This window comes from Bos grunniens, chromosome 2 (assembly GCF_055505025.1).
Source record: "Bos grunniens cultivar Pamir isolate PY7600 chromosome 2, Bosgru_T2T1.0, whole genome shotgun sequence".
NCBI classification, from domain to species: domain Eukaryota; kingdom Metazoa; phylum Chordata; class Mammalia; order Artiodactyla; family Bovidae; genus Bos; species Bos grunniens.
The window spans coordinates 72232126-72259925 of NC_141166.1; the positions used below are offsets into that span (position 1 = coordinate 72232126).

General features: G+C 40.5%; 1 protein-coding gene across 13 annotated transcripts in view; it reads right to left on the minus strand.

The window, feature by feature from the left end:
• Positions 1–27800, minus strand: part of NCKAP5 (NCK associated protein 5) — a 1217724-nt gene that overhangs the window by 305509 nt on the left and 884415 nt on the right. For all 13 annotated transcript variants that reach the window (XM_086350084.1, XM_086350120.1, XM_086350141.1 and 10 more), the window contains one exon: positions 25749–25898. In XM_086350084.1, the coding sequence (XP_086206210.1) occupies positions 25749–25898 (150 nt within the window). The remainder of the gene's footprint in view (positions 1–25748; positions 25899–27800) is intronic.

Genomic DNA, 27800 nt, shown 5'->3' on the forward strand with positions numbered 1-27800 from the left:
TTTCTAGAATCAGCCAAATTAGTTTTATTTTCCACTGATAAACCATCACATTTACCCCATCTTCCCATTTAAGGTATAACCACTTACATATACAGTGGAATATTACTCAGCCATAAAAAGGAACATATTTGAGTCAGTCCTAATGAGGTGGATGAACTTAGAGCCTATTATACAGAGTGAAGTATGTTAGAAAGAGAAAAACAATTTATATATATGGGATCTAGAAAGAGAGTACTGATGAATCTACTTGCAGAGCAGCAGTGGACACACAGACATTGAGAACCAACTTATGGACACGGCTGCGGGGAGTGGGAGAAGGACAGGGTGGGAGGTATGGAGAGAAAAACATGGACACTTATATTACCATATGTAAAATAGACAGCCAATGGGAATTTGCTGTATGACTCAGGGAACTCAAACAGGAGCTCTGTATCAACCTAGAGGGGTAAGATGGGGAAGGAGATTGGAAGGAGGTTCAAATGGGGGTGGACATGACTGATTCATGTTGATGTTTGGTAGAAACCAATGCAATACTGTAAAGCAATTATCATTTAATTAAAAACAAGTTTAAAAAATGGTGTAACCACTGATGAAATAAGACTTTTATATTTTAACAACTAAGATTAGATTATGACAGAAACTTCACTATACATTACAGGTAAAATATATTCTCTGACTGGAAATCAACATGAACACAGCCCATTTTCACATACTGCATCAAAAATATATATACTTTTTAAAATGTGCCAACACTAGCTTTAAGGGTGATAAATCATGACTGGCAATAAGGATATTTATTTCTGTACAATGGAGATAACATGAATGCATAGAGCTGGAGGAAGTCTTATAGACCATCTGTTCAAATCCCTCCTTATACAAATAGGGAAACAAGCTCCCAAAAGGGTAATTTCTTTTCAGAAGAGTTCATTTAGCTGTAAAAACTGTGTTGCTGATCAGAATGTTTCTCATTTTCCCAATGGAAAACAGTCCCTTTTCAACATATCTGCATATGATACAGGGCAGGACAGAGAGCACGTATATTGGACAACAGACTCCAAGACTCAGAAAGACCCTGAGAGTCTGAAGCGATAGATTATGATGGAATGTATCCAACCAGTAAAACTCAGCTGGAGTCAACACACTGCCCAGCACTCTGGTCGAAAACAACTGAGCAAGAACAAGGTGGGGAAAAGGCATGGTACCAGCGCACAGCAAAGAGGATTCAGGGAGTGTGGACATGAGCAGGCAGACTCAGCAGGAGTTAAGTGTGACCCACACACCTGGTCTGCCATAAGAACTGTGCAGCATGCACAGAGCGGACAGAGGGACAAGATTTTACTCTGCCCATCCCCACTCAGAGGGGACCTTGAGCTATGTTGGTCGGATTCCACACTCACAAGATACATGCATAAAAGATCAATCAGAGAGAAGGATCAGAATGGTGAAGGGATTTGAACCATAGGAGGTCCTCCCCAGTGGCTAGTGGTAAAGAATCTGCCTGCAATGTGGCAGGAGCCCTGAGTTTGATCCCTGGGTCAGGAAGATATCCTGGAGAAGGAAATGGCAGCCTATTCCAGTGTTCTTGCATGGAAAAGAAGCCTGGTGTGCTACAGTTCATGATATCACAAAAGACTTGGTCATGACTAAGTGACTAAGCAACAACAAACCTAACTGTAATCGTGTAAAGCAACAGCAGAACAAACTATGCCTATTGAGCCCAAAGAAGAAAAGTCCTGGAGGGGATGTGAGGGCTGTCCCTGGATAAGACAGATTGTTAGAGAAGAGGAATTAAATTGTTCTCTGTGGCCTCTGGGGAGAGAACTAGCATGAGTGGGTAAACCTCCTGGGAGACCAACTTCAGAGAGGTCATTCTAAAAGATGAAAGCTGCTTAAAGATCACTCATTTCAGTCACTCAGTTGTGTCTGACTCTCTGCGACCCTATGGGATGAGACCTTGAAGAGGGCTGCAAGTGGACGTGACAATGAGCTGGCCGGTTACCCCAGACACCTGGCAGGGCAAAGGCAGTGATGCTGCTCCTCAAGAGACAGGAGAAGGAAACTTTTGGATGATACACTCCCTGTAACCACATTCCTGAGGAAATCAGGGCCCTGGGAAAAGGTCTAACTGAACAGTCTCCCGCCAGTTCCACTTAAAACATGGAACGCTGAGGGGAGGACTTGCCCCTTCTGTGGGGGAGGAGGAGGGAAAGGTGACCAGAAGCACTGTCAGGGGTTTCTCTGGCTCCTTAACTTGGAGGGAAGACAGGGCAGCTGAAGAAGTAGGGCAAGGGAACTTGGGAATCAGTGGCAGCAATAAAATTGCCCAAGAAGCATATACAAGGAACTCTCAGCACTTAGGAATAACTGGAATTAATTTCCCATTATCTGGATTCCTTATGAGACATTAAGAAAGCACAGCACCTATGGTTAACATTCTTCATAGATCATTTTTCCTACAAGCTGTGTGAAAAGAACTGCCTCAGATCAGTTCAGTCACTCAGTCGTGTCCGACTCTTTGCAACCCCATGGACTGCAGCACACCAGGCCTTCCTGTCCATCACCAATTCCCGGAGTCTACCCAAACACATGTCTATTGAGTTGGTGATGCCATCCAATCACCTCATCCTCTGTCGGCCCCTTCTCCTCCTGCCCTCAGTCTTTCCCAGCATCAGGGTCTTTTCAAATGATTCAGATCTTTGCATCAGGTGGCCGAAGTATTGGAGTTTCAGCTTCAACATCAGTCCTTCCAATGAATATTCAGGACTAATTTCCTTTAGGATGGACTGGTTGGATCTCCCTGCAGTCCAAGGGACTCTCAAGAGTCTTCTCCAACACCACAGTTTAAAAGCATCAATTCTTCAGCACTCAGCTTTCTTTATAGTCCAGCTCTTTATGATCCATACATGAATACTGGAAAAACCATAGCATTGACTAGATGGACCTTTGTTGGCAAAGTAATGTCTCTGTTTTTTAATATGCTGTCTAGGTTGGTCATAACTTTCCTTCCAAGGAGTAAGCGTCTTTTAATTTCATGGCTGCAGTCACCATCTGAAGTGATTTTGGAGCCCCCCAAAATAAAGTCAGCCACTGTTTCCACTGTTTTCCCATCTATTTGCCATGAAGTGATGGGACCAGTCCATTCTGAAGGACATGAGCCCTGGGATTTCTTTGGAAGGAATGATGCTAAAGCTGAAACTCTAGTACTTTCGCCACCTCATGTGAAGATTTGACTCATTGGAAAAGACTCTGATGCTGGGAGGGATTGGGGGCAGGAGGAGAAGGGGACTACAGAGGATGAGATGACTGGATGGCATCACTGACTTGATGGAGTGAACTCCTGGAGCTGGTGATGGACAGGGAGGCCTGGAGTGCTGCGATTCATGGGGTTGTAAAGAGTCGGACACGACTGAGCAACTGAACTGAACTGATGGGACCAGATGGCATTATCTTAGTTTTCTGAATGTTAAGCTTTAAGTCAATTTTTTCACTCTCCTCTTTCACTTTCATCAAGAGGCTCTTAAGTTCTTCACTTTCTGCAATATGGTGTCATCTGCATATCTGAAGTTATTGATATTTCTTCTGGTGATCTTGATTCCAGCTTGTGCTTCCTCCAGCCCAGCGTTTCTCATGATGTACTCTGCATAGAAGTTAAATAAGCAGGGTGACAATATACAGCCTTGATGTACTCCTTGTCCTATTTGGAACCAGTCTGTTGTTCAACGTCCAGTTCTAACTCTTGCTTCCTGACCTGCATACAGATTTCGCAAGAGGCAGGTCAGGTGGTCTGGTGTTCCCATTTCTTTCAGAATTTTCCACAGTTTATTGTGATCCGCATAGTCAAAAGCTTTGGCATAGTCAATAAAGCAGAAATAGATGTTTTTCTGGAACCCTCTTGCTTTTTTGACGATCCAGTGGATGTTGGCAATTTGATCTCTCGTTCCTCTGCCTTTTCTAAAACCAGCTTGAATATCAGGAAGTTCACAGATCACGTATTGCTGAAGCCTTGCTTGGGGAATTTTGAGCATTATTTTACTGGCATGTGAGATGAGTGTTAACTGTGCAGTTGTTTGAGCATTCTTTGGCCTTGCCTTTCTTAGGGACTGGAATGAAAACTGACCTTTTCCAGTCCAGTGGCCATTGCTGAGTTTTCCAAATTAGCTGGCAAATTGAGTGCAGCACTTTCACAGCATCATCTTTTAGGATTTGAAATAGGTCAACTGGAATCCCATCACCTCCACTAACTTTGTTCATAGTGATGCTTCCTAAAGCCCATTTGACTTCACATTCCAGGATGTCTGGCTCTAGGCCAGTGATCACAACATCCTGATTATCTGGGCCATGAAGATCTTTTTTGTATAGTTCTTCTGTGTATTCTTGCAACCTCTTCTTAATATCTTCTGCTTCTGTTAGGTCCATACCATTTCTGTCCTTTATTGAGCCCATCTTTGCATGAAATGTTCCCTTGGTATCCCTAATTTTCTTAAAGAGATCTCTAGTCTTTCACATCCTATTGTTTTCCTCTATTTCTTTAAACTGATCACTGAGGAAGGCTTTCTTATCCCTCTGTGCTATTCTTTGGAACTCTGCATTCAAATGGGTATATCTTTCCTTTTCTCCTTTGCTTTTTGCTTCTCTTATTTTCACAGCTATTTGTAAGGCCTCTCCAGACAGCCATTTTGCTTTTCTGCATTTCTTTTTCTTGGGGATGGTCTTGATCCTTGTCTGCTGTACAATTCATGAAACTCCATCCATAGTTCATCAAATGCTCTATCAGATCTAGTCCCTTAAACCTATTTCTCACTTCCACTGTATAATCATACGGGATTTGATTTAGGTCATACCTGAATGGTCTAGTGGTTTTCCCTACTTTCTTCAATTTAAGTCTGAATTTGGCAATACAGAATTCATGATCTGAGCCACATTCAGCTCCCGGTCTTGTTTTTGCTGACTGTGTAGAGCTTCTCCATCTTTGGCTGCAAAGAATATAATCAATCTGATTTCTGTGTTGAGCACCTGGTGATGTCCATGTGCAGAGTCTTCTGTTGTGTTGTTGGAAGAGGGTGTTTGCTATGACCAGTGCATTCTCTTGGCAAAACTCTATTAATGCTATTAAATTTTTCCCTGCTTCATTCTGTACTCCAAGGCCAAATTTGCCTGTTACTCCAGGTGCTTCTTGACTTCCTACTTTTGCATTCCAGTCCCCTACAATGAAAAGGACATCTTTTTTGAGTGTTAGTTCTAAAAGGTCTTGTAGGTCTTTATAGAACCGTTCAACTTCAGCTTCTTCAGTATTACTGGTCGGGGCATAGACTTGGATTACCATGATATTGAATGGTTTGCCTTGGAAATGAATACAGATCATTCTGTCATTTTTGAGATTGCATTCTAAGTACTGTATTTCAACCCTTTTGTTGACTATGAGGGCTACTCCATTTCTTCTAAGGGATTCTTGCCCACAGTAGTAGATATAATGGTCATCTGAGTTAAATTCACCCATCCCAGTCCATTTTAGTTCACTGATTCCTAAAACGTCGACATTGACTCTTGCCATGTCATTTGACCACTTCTAATTTGCCTTGATTCATAGACCTAACATTCCAGGTTCCTATGCAATATTGTTCTTTACAGCATCGGACCTTGCTTCCATCAGCAGTCATACCCACAACTGGGTGTTGTTTTTGCTTTGGCTCTGACTCTTCATTCTGTCTGGAGTTATTTTTCCACTGATCTCCAGTAGCATATTCGGCACCAATGACCCGGGGAGTTCATCTTTCAGTGTCCTATCTTTTGCCTTTTTATACTGTTCATGGGGTTCTCAAAGCAAGAATCAGTCCTGAATACTCATTGGAAGGACTGATGTTGAAGGTGAAACTCCATACTTTGGCCACCTAATGCAAAGAGCTGTCTCATTTGAAAAGACCTTGATGCTGGGAAAGACTGAAGGTGTGAGGAGACAGGGACGACAGAGGATGAGATGGTTGGATGGTATCACCAACTCAATGGACATGAGTTTAAGTTGGTGATAGACAGGGAAGCTTGGCGTGCTGCAGTCCACAGGGTCGCAAAGTGCTGGACATGACTGTGCTACTGAACTGAACTGAACTGGTGGGAGAGACTGACTGAGGGGGAAACTGGGTCTTGTTCTGGTACACGGGACCATCAGTAAATCTTTAATCCAATTTTCTCTTGATGGGTGGAGCTGTGTTCCTTCCCTGCTATTTACCTGGGGCCAAACTATGGTGGAGGTAATGAAGATAATGGTGACCTCCTTCAAAAGATCCCATGCATGTACTGCTACACTCAGTGCCCCCAACCCTGCAGCAGGCCACCACTGATCTATGCCTCTGCTGGAGACTCCTGGACACTCATAGGCAAGTCTGGGTCAGTCTCGTGTGAGGTCACTGCTCCTTTCTCCTGGGTCCTGATGCACAAGGTTCTGTCTGCCTCAGTCTCACTTAAAAAGAATAACTCTAAAGATTCTGCTATTCAGTTTAGGAAGAAAGAAAACAGGGAGTCTTATTGTGCCATATCCAACCCTAGCATTTAAAAATACTACTTTTACATTTAATCCATTTGCATATGTATTACTATACCCATGGTATAGGTGTGGAACTGAATCTCTAAAGTATTAGAGAATTGCCCCAGAGTTAGTGACAGGAGAAGGATTTGAACCCAGGAATAAAGAGTTCAGTTTCTGCTTATTTCTATAATGCTGCTTCAGCATTAGGAACATTTCAAAGTTCAGAAAATTACAGAACCCAAAACCATAAGCTCTCTTTACTTCCCTGGCTAACAGGTATTAAAGAGGAGAAAACAGGCCCAAAATGGAGTCACCGGGCTTGGCAGAAATTGAGACTCAATACTTAACCTAACTGCCGTTTCAGCCTTTCTCAGGAATGTAATCTTTAATCAGTCAACTTGGAATTACCTGTTCAGCACTAGTGAGATAATCTGCCCAACAGACCCACAGACTCCTTCCAGTCCCCTTAGGAAGGCAACCTTGCCTGAAACAATGCATTTTTTTTTTTGCTAATAGTTTCCCCTTACAGCTCCCTTTCCACCTCTAAAACCCCTTCCTCTTTTCCACAGCTCAGCAGAGCTCCCTTCTGTTGCTGGATGGGATGCTGACCAATTCATGAATCACCAAAGTCAATTTGATCTTTAAATCTATTCAACTGAATTTTTGTTTTTCTTAATATAGGTAAAGGCATGTCCTACTTGCTTCTATCAGAAAATCCATCGTCATGTAATAGTTATCCTAAGAGATTTGAATTTTAATATTAGACTCTTAGAGTTGGCGGGGGTGGGGGGAGCTAAAATACAGGAAATTAGTGAAATGGGCGAGTTACTGAAGAAGTTGGAGTTGGAAGGGAAAGGAGGGGAGGCTGACCCTGGGATCTCTCCTCAGACTGCTTGGTAATCAATTTCCAAGTTTGCTTCTGTGAAAGGAGCTGGGGGTGAGGTTCTCAGCAAGATATTCTCTAAGAAACGGCCTAATCTCTGGCAGGTAAGTGACCTCCTAAGGCATCCAGAGGAAATGGGGCAACAGATACCATTTCCAGAGTCTTCGGGGTGAACACCCACGTTTTAATTCAGCAATAATGAGTAATGATGATGTTTTGCTGGTCTTTGGAATTTATAATGACCCTGCAGAGGACATCTGCCCTTAAAATACCATCAATCTTTCTGTGGGTACTGGCTAAGCTCTCACTGCCTCCCACCTCCTCAAAACATCTCTAATTTCTCTGGGTCAAAAGCGACAAGGAAATGAAAGCTGTAAAAAGTGAGTCAGTAGCTTCAATTCATGATTGCTTTATCACCTTCAGAAGTTCATATATGAGGCCAAATTATCACAGGATTCATTTTAGAAAAGTGGTAGTTAAAAAGGATTGATCAAAACAGACAAAGTAAATTCAGTGGTGTTTTCCACACATACAATAAAAATTCAGTTTCACAGGGGGCATGTTGGTTACCTCTACTCATAGGATCAGAGCAGGGTTTTTGTCATATGCTTAAGGTGAATTCAAATAGAGGTGGCAATCCATATAGTAAAAGAAAATTAAATATTCTGTGACATAAAAATCAAAATGGGAGAAGACTCTTGAGAGTCCCTTGGACTGCAAGGAGATCCAACCAGTCCATTCTGAAGGAGATCAGCCTTGGGATTTCTTTGGAAGGAATGATGCTAAAGCTGAAACTCCAGTACTTTGGCCATATCATGCGAAAAGTTGACTCATTGGAAAAGACTCTGATGCTGGGAGGGATTGGGGGCAGGAGGAGAAGGGGATGACAGAGGATGAGATGGCTGGATGGCATCACTGACTTGATGGACGTGAGTCTGAGTGAACTCCGGGAGTTGGTGAGGGACAGGGAGGCCTGGCGTGCTGCGATTCATGGGGTCGCAAAGAGTCGGACACGACTGAGCGACTGATCTGATCTGATCTGATAAGAATTTAAGACTTTCAAGTTGTTAACACTGAGATTTTTTTTGGAAAAGCTCTTCTCTCAAGTATTAAAAAATTAAATTAAAAAAAAAAGATGACCTATGGATTAATCAACTCTGCCTAAAAGTCATTAAAGACATTGCACAGCAGTGCTGATTTTAAAATAAGATATGCTTATTTATATACTGAGAGTAGAATAAATGAAAACTAGAAATGATGCAAAATAGGTGAATCTCCTGGGTTTTGTTCTGTCTTGGTTTATCAGTATTAATAATAAAGTGTAATTTTAAAATGAAATGATTCCCTCAGCAGATAGTACACAATTCCTTGCAGCCAAAGAATGAAAAACAGATTAGTTCTGTGACTATTATCTTGGTATACCATCCCTTTAGCAGGGCCCCTCTTCTTGTTATAAACCTTTGTATTCATATGCAGAGTGTTCTGCCTGGGTGATTTAAGCAAATGCTACAATTCAACACAGTCAGTTCTGTTCAATAGAAATTCGAGGTGAAACTGTACTTCCTTGTCTTACCCTCTGGGAACCCGCACTTTAGAGAGGGATGACAGGATACTAGTTTTTCTTTTTGTGGGGGGGGGGGGAAGGGAACTTAAATCCCAAATAAAAGAAATGCAGATTTACAGAATCACATTATGGGGGCTATATAAAGTGCATTTTTCACCAGTTTCAACTGCTCCCTATCCCGGATTGCCAATGCACTGTCTTGTGAGAATATCTTCTTATTCTTCAGGAGGGATTACTATGTTACTAGCCTCAGTGCTGAAATATATATAAACTTGCTACTGAAAGTGAAATCACCCTGACCTGGGATACACAGGATCTTCCAAAATCTTTCTCTAATACACTGACATCCTTATAGCATCCTCAATGAATGCCCATGGGATACAGGGAAGGGAGGGGAACAGTGACAAGTGCCTGTGGGCAGACTTGGACAATGGTAGAACCACCATAGTAATGACTTAGTTATTTTTATACCAAAACAGCTCCCACTTTATTTTTTATATCCTATAGACCCTTTCTCTATATTTTTTCTGATGCAACCATGCATGTGAGGCTTCCAAAAAATAAGTGGGTCCTCTTTATGAATGGCTGGTTTAGAAGCTTAGTTTGGTTTTCTGTAGGTTTGTAGCTCATTGCAACAAGATTCGTCTCAGCTGGTTCTGGGCAGAGAGCAGCTGGCAGCAGGTAACCAAATAACTGCAGAGAGAAGTTAAAAGGGACGGTTGCCTGCTGAAACAGCAGAAGAATTGCTTTAAGGACTCCCTGAAGCACAGCCTCCAGTAGCAAAGGGGCATAAGCAGCGAGGCAGAGAAACTACGCAACTGACAGCCCCGCTGATGAGCAACTGGAGAAAAGGTAAACTGGCTATTTAGAGTAAAGGTTTGGGGAGCAAATTTGAGCCTAGGAGATGGGAGTCAGAAATAGTGATGGGGTCTCTGGACAGCTTCAAAGGACAGGCTGTGTGGCAGAAGAGACCCATCCTCCAGATGCTCCATGCAAATTCCAAGACGAAAGGCACCAACACAGAGGTGTATCTTGATCTCCTGACCAGTTGGAATTTGGTCTCTTGGAAGCTGTGGCTTTCGAAATGACTGCAGACCCAGGTTCAACATTTGGGCCCTCCCACCTCTTCCCCACACCTCCACCTTGGCAGGTGGATAGCAATCCCTGGGCACAAATAAATCAAGTTTAGAGCCACTGTCTGATTCATTATAACCAATCCATTATGTGTAAGGAAAAGAAAATTCCAATGGATGAGGAAAGGCCTATGTCACACTGAATCTTTGGTGTCCTGATTCAGAAAAACAAGAAAACAGAAAAATCAGAATAAAGAAACATGGAAAAACATGAAGATTCCCTAAAAAAAAAAATAAAATAAAATAAAATAAAAATTGAGTTGCCATATTATCCAGCAATCTCACTCGTGGGCAAATATCTGGAAAAATATGAAAACTCTAATTTGAAAAGATACATGCATTCCAGTGCTCACAGCAGCGCTATTTACAATATCCAAGACATGGAAGTAACCTAAATGTCCATCAGCAGATGAATAGATGAAGAAGGTGTGGTTATGTATCCACAATGGAATATTACTCAGCCATAAAAAGAATGAAATTATGCCATTTGCAGCAAAATGGAGGGACCTAGAGATTATCATACTAAGTAAAATAAGTCAGACAGAGAAATCTAAATATCATGATATCTGGTATACATGGAATATAAAAAATGATACAAATGAACTTATTTACAAAATGGAAACAGAGTCACAGACACAGAAAACAATCTTATGGTTGTCAAAGGGGAGGGGTGGGAAGGAATACCTTAAGTTTGGGATTAATATATACACACTGCTATATACAAAATGAATAACAGAGTCTTACTGTACAGCACATACACATGACTTTATATAAATAACAAGGCCCTACTGTATAGTGCAGGGAGCCATATGAATATCTTATAATAATCTATAATGGAGAAGAATCTGAAACATATATGCGTGTATATATATATATATATACACATATGATTGAATCAATTGGCTGAAACTAATGCAACATTGTAAATCAACTATACTTCAATAAAAAATAAAGTTAAAAAACAAAACAAAACATGGTGAGAAGGAAAGACAAGAGATTCCCTCCCCCTTTGAATCCCTCCCGGGATGAGAAGATACAAAGAAACTGGTGAGGAAGTGAAATATGAGAATCAGTGATAAAGGAAACAGCCCAGAAGTCTGGAAGCACAATATCTCAGGGCCCTCAGGTCACCTGCGTGACTCACTAAAACGGTGTCCGCTCTCAGACGCCCCTGCAGCCTAGGGTAGAGGGAGGCTGGTATGTACAACACAGACCATGTATGTGTGTGTCTGGGTATCTACCCACTTGTCTGCAAATCAGTGAAGAATATACGGGTACCAGGGTGATGATAGAGGAGGAAGAACAAAGAATTCTTTTCTAGCTCTTTGAAAACTGTCATAACAGGTAAAAGAAATTCATATTTTTTAACAAACCAAACTTGAATCTGTTCATTAAATACATACTCCTAGAGTGCACCTTACTAGAAATACTTCTGAAAAATTCTTTTTTGAAAATTGTGACCTGAGCTACTAATAATTTAAGATCCTATATAAGATTATCAGATATGTCTCTTTTAATATTTGCCCCCCAAAATGTATTGCCAGTGAATTTACCAAATTTACATCTGGCTGGCAACAACAGGTTGTAATATTATATCATTTTTATAATTATAATATCATTATTTTACAATTATAATAGCATTATTTTAGTGAATATATACTTATTAAATCTGTTATAATAATTATGTGATTATCATAATAATAATTACTTGATAATGAGCATGGTTTAGATTTTTTTGATGATCCATAAAGGGCTTATGCCCTTGCCGTGAAACCCTCGGGATCAGGTCTTGGGCACTGAGAACTGGGAAAGACCATAAATGGGGTCTGCACTCAAGAATTTACATTCATCTCAGGAAACAGGCAGACACTGCTTTGGGAGGAGAAAAACCTGTTTGTTTGCTTATTCGTCTCTCTCATAAAACAAGACTGCAGGGAGATTTTTGGTTACTTGGATTTCTGAGGAAAGCATTTTATCATATGGACTTCGAAACAGCAGCACGTCATACGGTTTGCCTGTGGTTGCTTCTCATTTTAAGCTGGAATTACTTAGAGTTCTTCTTCCAAGTTACTATGCTATAAGGGAGGCAGTCACCTCTAAACGAATTCACAATCATCTTGGTATTTTATGAGATTACCAAAGCCAATTTGACTTTGGCTCTAGGCATATAAAAAGCAAAAAAAAAAAAAAAAGATGTCACAGGAAAAGATGCTTTTCCTGTTTCTAAGAAAGCCCCCATGGGTATGACTACCAATGAGACACAAGTAAAGGAAAAGACTCTGCCTTGAGAAAAAAAGATGCAAAATTTCCAAACAGGTATTGTACCCTTGTGTATTTTAAAAGCATTTCCTTTTTCTTTGCTATGTTGAGATCTTGTCTGTCCAAATCAACAGGCACATTTTACAAGCTGTATCTTTAAGAGCACATCAGAAAGTTAACTTTCTAGAAAAGCCCAGTCCCCTATATTAGTTGAATACTTGCCAACATTGAACACTGAAGAGGTCAAGCCTACCCTGGGTGACTGTAACTAATGGGCTCCAATTAGAAAACCAGGGATGCAATTAAGCATCATGCTGAGGACAGTTATATTTAGAAAGTTAAATTCACAAATAAAAACAAAGATATTTTTAGATAGTTCTGAAATAGGACTAATTGCCCAAGTCAATACTGCAGAGAGATTTTTTTTACATCCAGGACAGTTTGTATTTATAATCTCTCCTCCCACATTCAAATTTTAAATTCCCTGATCCGCTCATAGAGTACTTGATCACAATGCTTTGGTTATAGACTAAAACTGTATATTTCCCATTCCCAAAGTAGAAAGCCCCTAGGGTTGGGGCTGATTTGAATGCTAATTAATTAGGTCACCCTCAAAAGACTGTCATCAGAAATCAGAGTAAGTGGATTTCTTACAACACTATTGCAGTCAAGAAATTAAAAGACGCTTACTCCTTGGAAGGAAAGTTATGACCAACCTAGATAGCATATTCAAAAGCAGAGACATTACTTTGCCAACAAAGGTCTGTCTAGTCAAGGCTATGGTTTTTCCAGTAGTCATATATGGATGTGAGAGTTGGACTGTGAAGAAAGCTGAGCGTCGAAGAATTGGTACTTTTGAACTGTGGTGTTGGAGAAGATTCCTCAGAGTCCCTTGGACTGCAAGAAGATCCAACCAGTCCATCCTAAAGGAGATCAGTCCTGGGTGTTCATTGGAAGGACTGATGCTAAAGCTGAAACTCCAATACTTTGGCCACCTCATGTGAAGAGTTGACTCATTTGAAAAGATCCTGATGCTGGAAAGATTGAGGGCTGGAGGAGAAGGGGACAACAGAGGATGAGATGGCTGGATGGCATCACCGACTCGATGGACACGAGTTTGAGTGAACTCCAGGAGTTGGTGATGGACAGGGAGGCCTGGCGTGCTGCGATTCATGGGGTTGCAAAGAGTCGGACACAACTGAGTGACTGAACTGAACTGACTGATATTACTGACTCAGCACATAAAGGCAATACCTATATAACAAGGGCATTTTTCTGGACCTCATTCTGGAACTACAGCTTTTCTTTTCCCCCAAGGCTGTGTAACATTTTCTCCTGGAAAACTATTAGAGTTTATAGAATTCTGTGAGTCTGTAACTGGGAACTGGTTCTGTTCATCAATCATACAATTTTTTGAATCACATATTGTAATTTTTATTCATGACACTTAAGTAAGTTATTGAAAAGCACTACATCTAGAATAACTCAGAAACCCACAATGAAAAAAGAACCAAGATTTGGGGTTTTGTTTTCCAATTATACTCGTGACATACCAGGCTTAATCATACTTTGCATAGATAGGATTAAAATGCCTAATTGGTTATGACTAAGCAAACTGAGGCCTTTTGATTAATCAAGCCACCCAGCTTTCAGTTTCTGACATCAAAATTTATACCCTTCATGAAAAAAAACAAGGCCACGGCTACATAATATTAAACCAACACACAATTAACAACACTTTGTTCTAATTACCTCTGGGCACAATTAATGTTGGCCCAATGGTTCATTTTTCTTCTTTGAGAGCTCTTAGAATATTTATGGAGATTAGGCTTTGATGCATTGTCTTTCTCTAAGATTTGGGGTTTTCTTACCAGCTCCTAAATCTGAGCAGGGCAAAGTACCATATTTATGGGGATTAATTCCTGACATATTGGCTTTTTCTAACATCTGAGGCGCTTCTAACACATTTCCACTCAAATCAGGCCCTGGCCAGGCAATGAAGTCACAGGTCCCCTTAACACTGTAACTTAACTAACTCACACTGAGGATTTTTTTTTTTTTTCTTTCCCCTCAGCAGTTAGTCATAACTGATGAAAGGTTATGTCTTGATTAAACAAGCTTCCAGGAGTTGGAAGGCCAAAAGGGCTGCTGTAAAACAGCGATGTAGATGCTAACGGAACCTAAAGTAAGAGGACAGCCCTGCTGCCTACTATCGGGAAGCTAAAATTGCAGACAAGTTCATTTCCTCCACATCTGTAATGAAAAGACGGCAGCAAGACAACGCACACAGATCAAAGGCTTTGGTGATTGGTACCACTTTAATTTATGGAAGGCACACCTTTTTTCCACACTCTAAAAGAGTCGGTGGGGGCATAAACTTTAAAGTCATAAATATTCTCTCCGTGACCCAGGTCTGTTTTGCACCCTCACTTGGTGTGTTTCTTTGGCTGTTTCATTTTATGATCTAAAGATGGGCTGAGCCACCCGAGGAGCTGCAGCTCCAAGACACTGGGGAAATTCAAGGGGCTGTTTATCTCTAAACAGATTAGAGGTTTGATTAGATGCTCCATGAATTTTTTAAATAAACACTGTTAGCTTTTAATACACATGTGTGGAATAGATGAGTGGCTCCATGCACTGGCAATGCCAGGACAGGCCCAGCTTTCCAGTTTAATTTCTGGAAGAATGTACCCAGGCTCTAGGCAGGCCCGCATCCTGATGGCTGCTTGAAGCTGTTTCAGACTTTTCTGCTTTTGTCCAGTCAACTCCCTCTGATGTAGGAGACAGATGGGTTCCGGGTTAGACGTTTACAACTGGCCTCCTGTTTACATGTCACGGAACACAAAGAAGTGGGCTTCAGGTTGGATACTTAGAACTGTAAGCATTTTCTGAGATAGGAGATAGGTGAGCTCCAGTTAAGGCATTTACAACCAGCTTTCTATTTGCCATCCAAGATGGAAGTAACAGAAACAGGGTAAATACCCAGTGTTTGTCTCTTGTAAACACCTCAAGGTAAGAGTCATGGCAGTAGTCAAGGCAATTAGTCAAGGTAAGGACAAAGAGGGGCAAAATCCTATTTGAGTAAAGGGTTAAGGGATCTCCCTCTTCCCTCTTTTGGGACAAGGGAGACATTACACCAGCCAGAAAGGCTCCTTGTGGGTCAAAAGTCATGGGATAACACCAGACCACACTGAGTCTTGCTCCTCCCAGAAGCCTTCACTTAGAGATCCCTCTTGGCTGAGGGGTGCGTGCGCACTCCAGGGGATGGTTCCAGGGTAGGTCAGGTATGGAAAAAGAAACCAGATGATTGGCCTGAAAGAAGACAGAAGACCTGGAAGAACTGGCCTATATAAATGAATTAACCACCTCTTTGCCATGCTCCTCCTCACTAGGTGGGATGCCCATAGTCTTGCTCTCCAGGTGCACTTTTCTGCCCGCTTCTGTCTTAACTAAACAAAGCATTTCTCTGTGTGCTCTCCCACTTGCTGTTGCGCTATGTCTCTAATAGTGAACTTTGTACCTGTATTTATAGTTTCTTCTTCCGTGATAAACACATTTTTCACTGGGGGCAAAGGTCCAGGGAAAATAGCTTTTTAGCCTCTAGCCCTTGCTGGTCTGGTGGCTAGGATTTCTGGTTCTCATGCAGGCTACCCAGGTTCAATTCCTGGGCAGGGAATTAAGATCTCACTTCACACCACTGCTCACTGGTGACTTGCCAAGATCACCTCTGCCTTTCCTTGAACTGTTTGCCTAGAAGATGAATACAACGCCTCAAAGATTCAGTTCAAATGGCACTTTCTTATCTGCTGGTCTTCTCACAAAAGAATCCAATTACATCCTTCTATTTTGGTGTTCTATTGATCTTGGATATACTTTAAAAAACTTTTTTATAAATGTTTATTTTTTGTTATTATATAAATTAGCATATTTGTGTCTTCCTTCCACCAATGTGTCTCCAGGGCAGAGAAAATGCTGCATGGATCTTTGTAACTCCAGCAGCAAGTAACAGTCTAGGCCTAGAGATGTCAAAGAAGGGAGAGAAGGAGAAGTAGAGAAGAGAGAGAGAGTGAAACAGAGATAGAGAAGGGGAGAGAGATAAGAGAAAAAGAAAGAAGACACCACAGAAGACAAAGAAAAGACAATACCCAAGTAGGAACCTACCTTTCTCAGTGGTATTCAAGCAATTCTGACATTTAAATAACTAAACCCCAAGAACTTTCCCAAATGTTAGAAATAATGGGACTGTCAGTTGTGATGTTCCCCCCTCCAATTTTCAGTATGTCCTCTTCTGGAGTCTGAGAGTTTGGATGGAATTACCAGGAAAGAGAAACAAGCTTTCAGCGGTTTGCTGATGCAGTGAGAGACAAGCCTGGAAGCTTCCAATTGCCCTCTTTGCCAGTGAATGGAGACAGCCCGCCTAAGAATGAAACCAACTCTTAGGAGAGTGGGGCTGAGAGATGGAAAAAGCTCCCTGACACGGTCTGAATCCCTGCACTAATCCATGCCTTCATCCACTGTTACCCCTCAGTTTCTAGCTACAGTCTCCCTGTGAAGTCCGTTTGAGCAGGGCCACTATGACTTACAACTGTAAGAGCAATCACAGAGTGCCTTGAAAGAACACCAGGACTGCCTGCATTGTAGCTTTCCTGAGAACTGAGATCTCTGAAACTGTCCCAGCTGTGTCGCTAGATCCAATGCTGAGCAACGTGGTGGCTCCTGGAGGCTGGGTTGGGTGCTTGTCCTAGCTGCTGCCCCATCAGAGCCATTTCTGGGGTTCTTAACTTTGGGGTGCCACTGCTTCATTTAAACAGATATGAAGAAATCAAGCCGCATAACTTTTTGAAAAGAATAGTCATATGGTAAGTATTCTATTAAAATATGTGTGTAAAAAGGCTTGTTGTGCCAGGACACCCATTATCTCATTATAATAAAGAAAAAGTATCAACAACCTAAGCAGCCAATGAAAGTCATTAAATAAATGGTACTCAGCATCCATTTGATAAATTTCTGCTAGCCATCAAGACATATTTTAAGGAACGATGGATCACGTGGGGGATATTTTTGATATACTATAGAAAGAGCAAGCTACTATCTGTATAAAGTGACATTTATGCTTTTTAAACTTTATTGGCACCACTGACTCAATGGACATGAATTTGAGCAAACTCTACGAGATAGTGAAGGACAGGGAAGCCTGGCATGCTGCAGTCCATGGGTTAGCAAAGAGCCGGACACGACTGAGTGAGTGAACAACAACTTGATTAAGTACAACAGATGAAAAAAATGACTGAAAATATACATGCCAAAATGTCAACAGCATATATTTCTGATGGGTGTAATTATTATTTACCTATTTCCTTATCATGGTGGCTCAGATGGTAAAGAATCTGCCTGCAATGTGGGGGACTTGGGTTCAATCCCCGGGTCTGGAAGATCCCTGGAGAAAGGAATAGCGACCTACTCCAGTATTCTTGCCTGGAGAATTCTGTGGACAGAAGAGCCTGGAGGGGCTACAGTCCACGTGGTCTCAAAGAGTCAGACGCAACAGAAGCGACTAACACTTTCACTTTTCATTATTTCCTTTTATTTTCCTAATTTTCTATAATGTGACTACTGACTATTTTTATAATCAGAAATCTGTTAGTACAAAGTTACATACTGACATAGGAAGGAATTTTTTTTTAAACTTCAAGCCCCTTTACCAAAGAGGAGTTTTTATCTTTAATCCTGGTTCATTGATTGTTGCTAAATGACCCACAGTTGTATAGGAATTAATCAGGAGAAAGATATACACCATGTACCGTAAGACAGGTATGTCTGGAGCTACCTGTCACCAGGCTGTCATAGAAACTAAAGATTAAAAGGAAACAGTTAAGGATTTCTACTCAGACAACCACCAGTATGCTGCTTTATAACTTGTAAAATTTCTTTTTACATTGTCTTAGGATAAGAGAAGATGGACTTCTCAGGTGGTGCTGTGGTAAAGAACCTGCCTGCCCACGCAGGAGACAGAAGAGATGCACGTTGGATCCCTGGGTCAGGAAGATCCCCTGGAGAAGGAAATGGCAACCCACTCCAGTATTCTTGCCTAGAGAATCCTATGGACAGAGGAGCCTGGAGGGCTACAGTCCATAGGGACACAGAGTCGGACATGTCTGAAGTGACTTAGCATGCATGAAGGAGAGGACAAAAATGAGGGGAATAAGAAGGTAAGAACTTGAAGTCAATCAGGAATGCCATGCAGCAGACTGTTTCTCATCAGCAAAGAGCCAAAGTCAGACCTAGGTGTTTCAAACCCATAGCCATGGCAGGGGAGCCATCAAAGGCCACTGCGGGGCACCTTGATTATAAACTTTCCTTAGGTTCAAAAGCTCTCTGGCAATGGGCACCTATGGGAAGGGCTTCTGCATTTGAGTCTGAAGATTTAGGAAAAATACTACTCAAGACGGGGTACTGAGTAGTACTGGGAACAAAGAAAGGTTAGATTGAAAAGTGGTTGAAACCAATGAGTTTGGTACTGAACTGGACCTAAGGTGTTTCAAGAACTTTCAGTGTTATTCTAAAAGCTGCATTGGTGGTTCTCAATTCTGGTTGTGCATCTGAAACACCCTCAGGGTTTTATAAAAACCCAGATATTTAGCCTCCATCAATGGCACCCCACTCCAGTACTCTTGCCTGGAAAATCCCATGGATGGAGGAGCCTGATGGGCTCCATGGGGTCGCGGAGAGTCGGACACAACTGAGTGACTTCACTTTCACTTTCACTTCACTTAGACTTAAAGACTTGGAATTTCCTGGGTTGTCTCATAGGCGTCTGGTTTTTCAGAAGCTCCGTTCCTGCATGCGATTCATCCCTCTTATGCTTGCAGATGTCATTGCTACATTTATATAGGAGTGAGTTATATCTCTCACTCCTAACTCATGGATTTTGCCCTTTCTACTGGATGGTTCCCAATGGTGCATCAGCATGCCCTAACATCTCTTGTCTTTTTAAAAGAGTTCCTCTTGTACAATGTCTCTCTCCAGCTATGACTCTCACCCATATTGGCTTGACTTCACCAGAAACCTTAGAAGAGCTATCTATCTCCATGATGTCTCCATGTCTTTACCTGCCTACCAACTCAATCAGAAACTGTTGTTACTAGGCTTTTAGCTAAACCCATCCCTTGCCAGAGCCAGTGAGGATTTCTGTGTTTCCTCTCTCTTATTCTCCCCTCAGCATTCAACAAGGTTGTCCTTGAAACACGTTCTTCCTCAGGCATCTATGACACCTCATCGTTCTGATTTTTCTCCCAGCTCACTAGCTACTGTTTCCTGGTCTCATTTGCTGGCTCTTCTTCCTCTGCTGGACCACTAATAGAGAGTTGCCCCAGGGCTCTGTCCTCTGCCTCCTTAAGGTCCACCTTCATGGCCTTATTAAGTTCCACAATGTAGAATGTCATCTATATTCTGATGACACTCAAATCTATATATCTAGCCCTGACCTTGGCCTTGGATAGCCAATTGCCTATTGAACATCATCACTTGAATGCTTAATAGGCATCTCAATTCGATATGGACACAGTAAATTGATGATGGTACATTTCTTTTCCCAAGTCACCTCTTCCCCAAGCCTTGCCTCTCTCAGAAATCTGGAACACCCCACGTTCAGTTACGAAGATCAAAAGCCTAAAAGTCATTCTTGTGTCTCATTTTCTCTATATTCCACATCTAATACTTCAGTAATTCCAGTAGGCTTTACTTTTAAAATATTTTCTTATTTGACTATTTCTTGCCAGCATAGCATAGAGAAACTACACAACTGGAAATCAAATTCTCACACTTAATCTGATCTTGGGTAAGTTACCCAGCTCACCTGGAACTCCAGTTTCATTATCTGTAAAATGGGGATACTAATCATATACATCTCACTCCACAGGGTTGCTATGAAGATTACAATAGTGTATATGTGTACATGTGTGAAAATCATTACAAATCCCCACTAGTGCACTGATATTACTGTATAGTTTTATTGTTTTTACTCCCTGTTAGTCCTAAGTTGCCCAACTAGACCAGTCTAATAATATGTTTTGTTTGGAATCTGAAACAACCTCCTACCTGATCTTCTCTACCTCTGTCCTACTGCTGCTGCTAAGTCTGACTTTAGTCACGTCTGACTCTGCGACCCTATGGACTGTAGCCTGCCAGTGTCCTCTGTCCATGGGATTCTCAGCCCACAAACCAGCAAGAATTGTCTTTCTAAAGCACACATCAGATCATGCTACTTCCCTAGTTAAAAATCTTCACTGGCTTTCCTTTCCATGTATCATTATGTTAGAAGTCTTTACTGACCTAGAAGGCTTTAAAGGGTATAGCCTCTGTCTACTTCACTGAACTCAATTTCATTCCAGTTTTCAAATCTTATATTTTATTTCCCTAGGACAAAGTTCTTAGTTCTGTTCCCCTAAATTGCCGAGTTTTCTACCATCTCTGGGCTTTCGCATTTACAATTTATTCTTGTTCGTCTTCTAGACACTTACACAGCCGTCTCCTTTTTTTTAGTGATATTACCTCCACATGACTCAATATGAGAAGCCATTGGAGATAAATACCTCTCCCATTTCCATCCCCAGAATCTCTACTACTGTATCACCTCACTGTTTCTTATTCAGAGGGTCTTATTTATATATTCCTTGTTTGCTTATTTATTATTTTATTTAAGTTTGTACATTTTGTCTGCATTCCCTGGGGTTGACTGGGGTTGAGGACCATGAAAATTTATCAAATCCCAGTGTCTAGAATAGTGTTTGGCCCATAGAAGGCATTCAGTTAATATCTATTGACTAAAAAATCAACATATAATTGTGATGTGTGGCCAGATTTGAGAATTGCTATTCTAGACTACCTCATTTTAAACAGGAGTTACGATTAACAAGAATGCTTAAGCTTAGCACTTTAATTGTCCTACTTTCATGGAAAGTTTAACTGAGCCAAGAAAGCTATTCACTTTAACACATTTAATTGCCATATTTTTTCTGCACAGAGTAAATCTTTCCTATAAGAAGCTAAGTTCTTCTGACTTCAGGCTGTAGTTAGCTTAGGCTTCAGCATGAACCTGGAGGCTCAAAACTCCCAGATGGTCTCAAGCCAGTCCTCCTTCTGGCTAGAGTCTGAGAATGAGAGATGCAATGGGAGTTGAAAGTGAGTATAGGGATGTCCAGGTTGACTTTTGGTCAAGTACGAAGTTGGTTAATGCATAGGGAGAAAGAGCTCTTTGGTCCATAGGGAGAGGGTTTGGAGACAAGGAATTGTGCATTTCAAAGAACATGCCAAAAGCAAACCTGGAGCCTGAGTCCAAAGCCCAGGAGTAGAGAATAAGGAAGATACAAGGTCAGATCAATGGACTGTGAAGGTCAAGTCTGGGAAGAATCTTTAAATCAATGGTCCGGGATGGGGTAGGAGAAAGGAATGGCAGGGGCCTATGACATGGTGGTGCCGTGTCAATGAAAATGGTGAGCTCTATTCTGAGAAAGCAGTCTCTGATAGCAGCCATAGGAATCTAAACTTTTCTTAAAAACAGAAAATACCATACTTAGCACTTAAGAGTTACAGAAAATGTACAAGCAGCATCCAGATTGCCTATATGGTCCTTGTGGCATAGACATAAAATATATCAAATGGTTTCTCCAGCAGACATCAGGATCCCAAATGAAAATTATCATTTAGACCAAGGGGAAGCAGTTGCTGGGTGGTGATGTGAAGTGCCCTGCTCTTCTGCATCAACACTTGACAAATGCCAAAACCAAGGCACTGAGTGGAGAAAACAACTGCTAAGAGAAGAAAAAAAAAGTGTGACATGCATGTGTATATGAAATTATTATTTTGGCTGCTGGACAAGGAGTTCTTTTCGGAAGGTTAATAAATGTCTTATTTAGCAAAATACCTTGATGAGCCAGGGAACAGTGTGGAATGAGACCATGAACGAGGTACAGAGACCAACAGAGCTCTATGTGACAATATGATGGGGAGTATGGCAAGGGGAGAGGGAACTTGTGAGAAAAAGCTGGTCTCTGCCAGGAGGCTTGGAACTGAGAAGTGGCCAGTGAGGAATGCCCAGCAGCTGAGGGACTTGGAGGGAGCGCTCTCTAAAGGGTAAGTGCAAAGCCCTTAGCCTTGGGGACATTCTGCATGACTACATATTCTTTGTGGGATTGGATTTTTGGGAAAAGTGAGTAAAGTGGGTTCTGTTTCACCTGAGATTGATTCTGAAAGAAGAGGGATTGACAGTTGAATGGTATAGAAACACAGCCCCTGGAATGACCACAAGAGAGAATGACTCAGTAGGCGTGGGAGCACTAGACTTTCTTCAGGCTGGGGGATCTGGTGCTTGGACAACATATACTTAATTCTCAAAGTCTGGGATGACTCGACTATAATCTAGGCTGTTCATTAAAAGATTCATTTTATTCAAGTACAGTTGATTTACAATGTTGTGTTAATTTCTATACAGCAAAGTGATTCAGTTATACATATATATGCATTCTCTTTCATATTCTTTTCCACTTGGTCTATCACAGGGAACTGAATATAGTTCTCTGTGCTATACAGTTGAACCTTGTTGTTTATCCATTCTGTATATAATAGTTTGTATCTGTTATTTCCAAACTCTCAGTCTATCCCTGAATCAGTTCAGGCTGGCTTTGAATAATATTGTGATATTCATCAAGAACATAATATTAGAAGTCAAGTTTGTGTCTCTTCTTTTCTGCACCTGTTTGTAGAGCAGGAATGAATGAAATCATCTTTCCATCACTCTGACAATCATAACTCTCTGCTTCCTACCACACCAGGGGCCAAGAGATTAAGGTACAAAAATATGATTGTTTCAAAAATACACTGATGGAAAAGAAAATATTTTTGTCTTTCTAAAATCTTGCTGCACGACATCAAAATTCACCAAAGTAATTTTGAAGCATTATGGTTAATTCACCGGCAATCTTCCAAAAGAGCATTTTGTTAAAGTGTAGAAATCTATGTGGGGGTCTGTGAGCAGCTCTGATTACAGTCTATCAAAATCAGTCTTTTATCATCTCACAGTAATTGTTAACTTATGCAAAGGGTTCTATACAGAGAACACAAATACTAAATCTTAAAAAATAAAGTAACACAAAATTCTTGAAACAATCAGAGGATGTATAACCGTGTCTGTGTGTTTGTGTATGTGATATGATTTCTTTTTATTATCGGTTTAGGTAGACAATAGTGACTACTATTAGGAGCAAGGAGAGAGTTCTTTACTATTCAGTAAAGAATTTTAGGGAACAAGTCATGACATTGTGACTAGAGAACATTAATTTAGGAAATAAAATATTTTTTTAATTAAAATTGCAGGGCTTAATGGCACTTAGAGATATCATCTATTGCATCCAACTGATCCTGGAGGCAAGAGTTGTTGCCTGAAGTGTAAAGATCTCTGTGAAAGAAAAAAGAAAACAAAAAACTGTTCTCTCTTACTCAGTGAGGGTTTAAAAAACATTTGCTGCCAAAGATATTTTTTAGAAACCTCTTAGCTTGATTAAATAAAATATCCTTCAAAAGTTGTCTCAGTGACAATTAGATGAACTAAAAGCAATTCTGACTGTGATCATCAATAAGACTAACAATTTAAGTATGTGGTTCTAGGTAAATTGTAATATCAATTCATTTCTACAATTAAATCCAGTTAATTCAACATCAAGACAAATCTGAGTTCTCAAAACTCTCAGATAACAGCCTCAGTTTCCCTTGAGAAGGCCTTTCTACCTTTCACAGTGATTATCTTGAAAATGACAAATGAGAACCTTTCGGGAAACAGGTGAATATTGGCCCTTTGCTCAAAAGGAACTGCCAGAGGGTCCCTAAGTTGACGTCTCTTCTGCCCCATATGTGACCTCACACACTAAACCTTCAGTCACTCTGGCGTGGAACAGCTGAAGTTTTTCATTCATAGTTCTTGTATTAATGATTGTACTTAGATAAAGAGGAGAAAAATCATGTAAGGAAAGGTAGGTGCCTTGGAGTAGGAGGATAGAAAAGACCATAGGCCAGGCACTGTTGTACAAATATTAACTCACTCAGCCCTCATTACTTCCCTGTAAGGTAAGTTACTGTTTTCCCCAGTTTTGCAGTTGAGGCAACAGAGGCATAGAGTCTAATTGATTTGCCCAAGGATTCAAAACTAGAAAATAATAAAACTGAAATTCAAACCAATCTGTGGGAATCTGTCTCCAAAGTCCATAATCTTATTCCTTTCACTTTACTATTGCTGAGGAAATTAAAGTAAAAATGGCATGCATCTAGAGACAACACGGTAAGTTAGGATTAGGGACAGAACTGCAGAAGTCAGTAAAAGAAAAGAAGATCTTCCAAGGTCATGTTTCTTTATATTACCGCAGGAAGTTTCAGGATTCTGTAGACCCTGTGGTGAAAGTGAAAGTTGCTCAGCCGTGTCCAACTCTTTGCGACCCCATGGACTGTAACCCACCAGGCTTCTCTGTCCATAGAATTCTCCAGGCAAGAACACTGGAGCTACATTTTTAGATATTGGCTGAGGCCCCATTGTGCCTAGTTTAAGAAGAGGTGGCCTTACCATAGTCCTTGCTTAAAAATAATTACGTTCCAGTATTATATGCAAACAAAACATTTATTGAAAGGAGGTAAGTCAACTCACAGAACAAGGCATCTTTGCTGGATCTTTCAGCATGTGAACTAATAACTAAAATGCTCTTTGAGGGCTGCTATAAACATTCAGGAATTAATAGCTGAAATGATGTCAAATGCCACTAAGTAACAGACCAGAGGTGTGGAACTGTTTTGAAGGACTACAGCGGTCAAAAACCCTCCTTAAAGTACCCTTAGTGCAACTTCACCTCTATTTATTTATGTTTTATATGTTGAACTTCAGCATAAGCTTTTTCTGTTTTTTGAAGAAATAGCTCTACTGCTTAACATTATTTTTCTTATAATTGTCCTTACACAGTATTCAATAGTTTGTTTATTCATTCATTTATTCAATCGTTAGGTATTGGGAAAATAAAGCAAGAATATCACTCAGCCTTCCTTCAAGGAACTTGCAATTTTAGGGAAACTGATCTAGTTTGAGGGCCATACCGAATTTAAGATGAATTCTTGTCTTATGTACTCTTTTCAAGGCAAGACAGTCATAGTTACTAGGTTAGGACTCATTCAGTGAAACAAATGTTAACGTTATACTCATCATTGACAAAGGCATCGCAATGGCAGCTACTAGATCCTATTAGTCTGGGAGAACTAAGAAAGGGAGATTTATCCATTCTCAAAAGCAGTGCCAATAAAAGAAGTAGAATGCGGTTATTTTTCTTTAAACGTGTAGAAAATGGTTCCATTTCTTACCTCTAGAGCTTTCAATCTTTCTAACAGCCATTTGGTCTTGCCTTTCCCCTCATCTGCACTGCTCCCTTCACTCCTCGAGTCCTCATCTAGCGCCATGCGACGGCCTTCCAAAGCTGCCTTGTGTTTTCGCTCTTCTTCTGACAGTTTTTCCTGAAGCAAGAAAGAATTGTTGTTTTTAGTAATCTTCACTGAAAAATAAGAAAGAGTTTAAGGCTGAAAAGTCTGGAACCTTCCCACTCTTTTTGCTTTCTTTCCAGGGCTGAGGTAGAGAAAATTTTGCTAAACAAATTCTGAGTGGTGCTTGTATTAGTGGTGCTTAATACTATAAACACAAGAGATAACTTTAATGAATTTTGGCAGGTCAAGTCATTGGGTTACCACCACTGAATGCACATGTCCTCTGCCCTGCTGGAGAAGTGACTGAGCCCACAAAGTTGTAGGTGAAGTCATGTGGTTAATTCACTCAGATCTGCACCATGAAAGTCAGCTCTGCTCTAAACTGCGGGAAAGTCAGTCAGTCTTGATACCTGTGAATAGCTTAGTTCCGCAAAAGAAGATCATCAAAGTCACTGGACGTGCAACCAGTATAAGGTAAAAAAAAATATGACAAAATATCTAAATGGTAAAGATCTCAGAATTCTATGCTGAAACCACTTAGTTCCTTCTGCTCAATAATGACATGGCTCTTAAGGGCCCTACATAGAGCCCCCTTTCTAGAAACTACTTCGGGATCTGTAGTATAGCCTTGAGGCAGACATAAAATGTTATCTTGCCTGGCCTCCCTGTTTGTTGGTGGCTCCTTACTCAACCCTGTCACTTGCAGCTTTTTGGAAGTTGGGAAGTATTAATTTCAGCCTCATGACTGGCTCTTGCTTTCAAGGTAAAAATAAATGTCAAGAGCATATCATATGGAAAAAAGATATCTCATCCACTTTTATACATACATCAAGACACTGTGCTACAGAATCTGGTGTCATCATTCCATCACGCTTTTTAACTCTAACCAGAATGCTGTAGAAACCTTTGTATTGATACAGCTGGTTGCCAACCATGTGGGCTAAACTGGATTTCATTGGTGAGAGGTTTCTTTATATTCAGCACTAGACTGATATCATTTGCAAATATAAAAGTATTAAGAGATAGGATTCTTAAAAAACCCACTGGGAAAAGAACAGCATAAGCAGGAAAAAAAACAAACAAACAGGTTTTTTAACTGTGTTCATAAAAGTGTTTTGCGTGTTCTGAAATTATTTAACTTCTTTTTTGAAAATAAAATATGAAGGAAAAAATTCGATGTATATGTACACATGTATAAGTATACTTGCATGTATAAATACATAAAACATTGGAGACTATATAGAAACTTAACCCATGTTAATCTGTTTCCTAACAGATTTCAAGATATAATTTCCATTTCTTTATATAAATGTGCAATTGACTAAGCAGGTGATAGCTCTTTATAAAATCCGGCCTGGGTGTATCCACATACAATGTACAGGTGTGTCCACTTTTGTAGCTGGAGTTAGTTCGGTTCAGATACAAGCTCAACAAGTTTAAAGTGCAGATCCCCAAGCCAAGACAAACATCCAGGACTGTATTTTTATAGCTTTGATTCTTTAAGGTTTGTTCACTCATCAGACCTTTATTTCCATGATGACTTGAAATCTGCAGTTACAACTCAATTTATAAATACAATATTGTAAAGTAAAAAAAAAAAAAGAAATAAAGAGGTCCTTCTATTTCTCTTTTAAGATTCGAGAGCACTATACTTAAATGCTAAATTGGGATTACAAAGCAAGCTTTAAAAAAATATATCATCTACCACTATTTCTATGTGTGTGTATATGCACAGAAGTAATTAGGATTCTACTTAATTAAATAGAATTATTCTATCTAATTAAAACAAACAAAGAAAAGTCATTGGTATAAACTGAAAGCCAAAAGACTTTGGGATATGGCAGCCAGATTCCACATCTACCATTTATCAGCTTTGCAAATAATATTGGGCAAACTACTTAATTTCAATAACTCTTGGTGTCTTTGTCTCCTAAA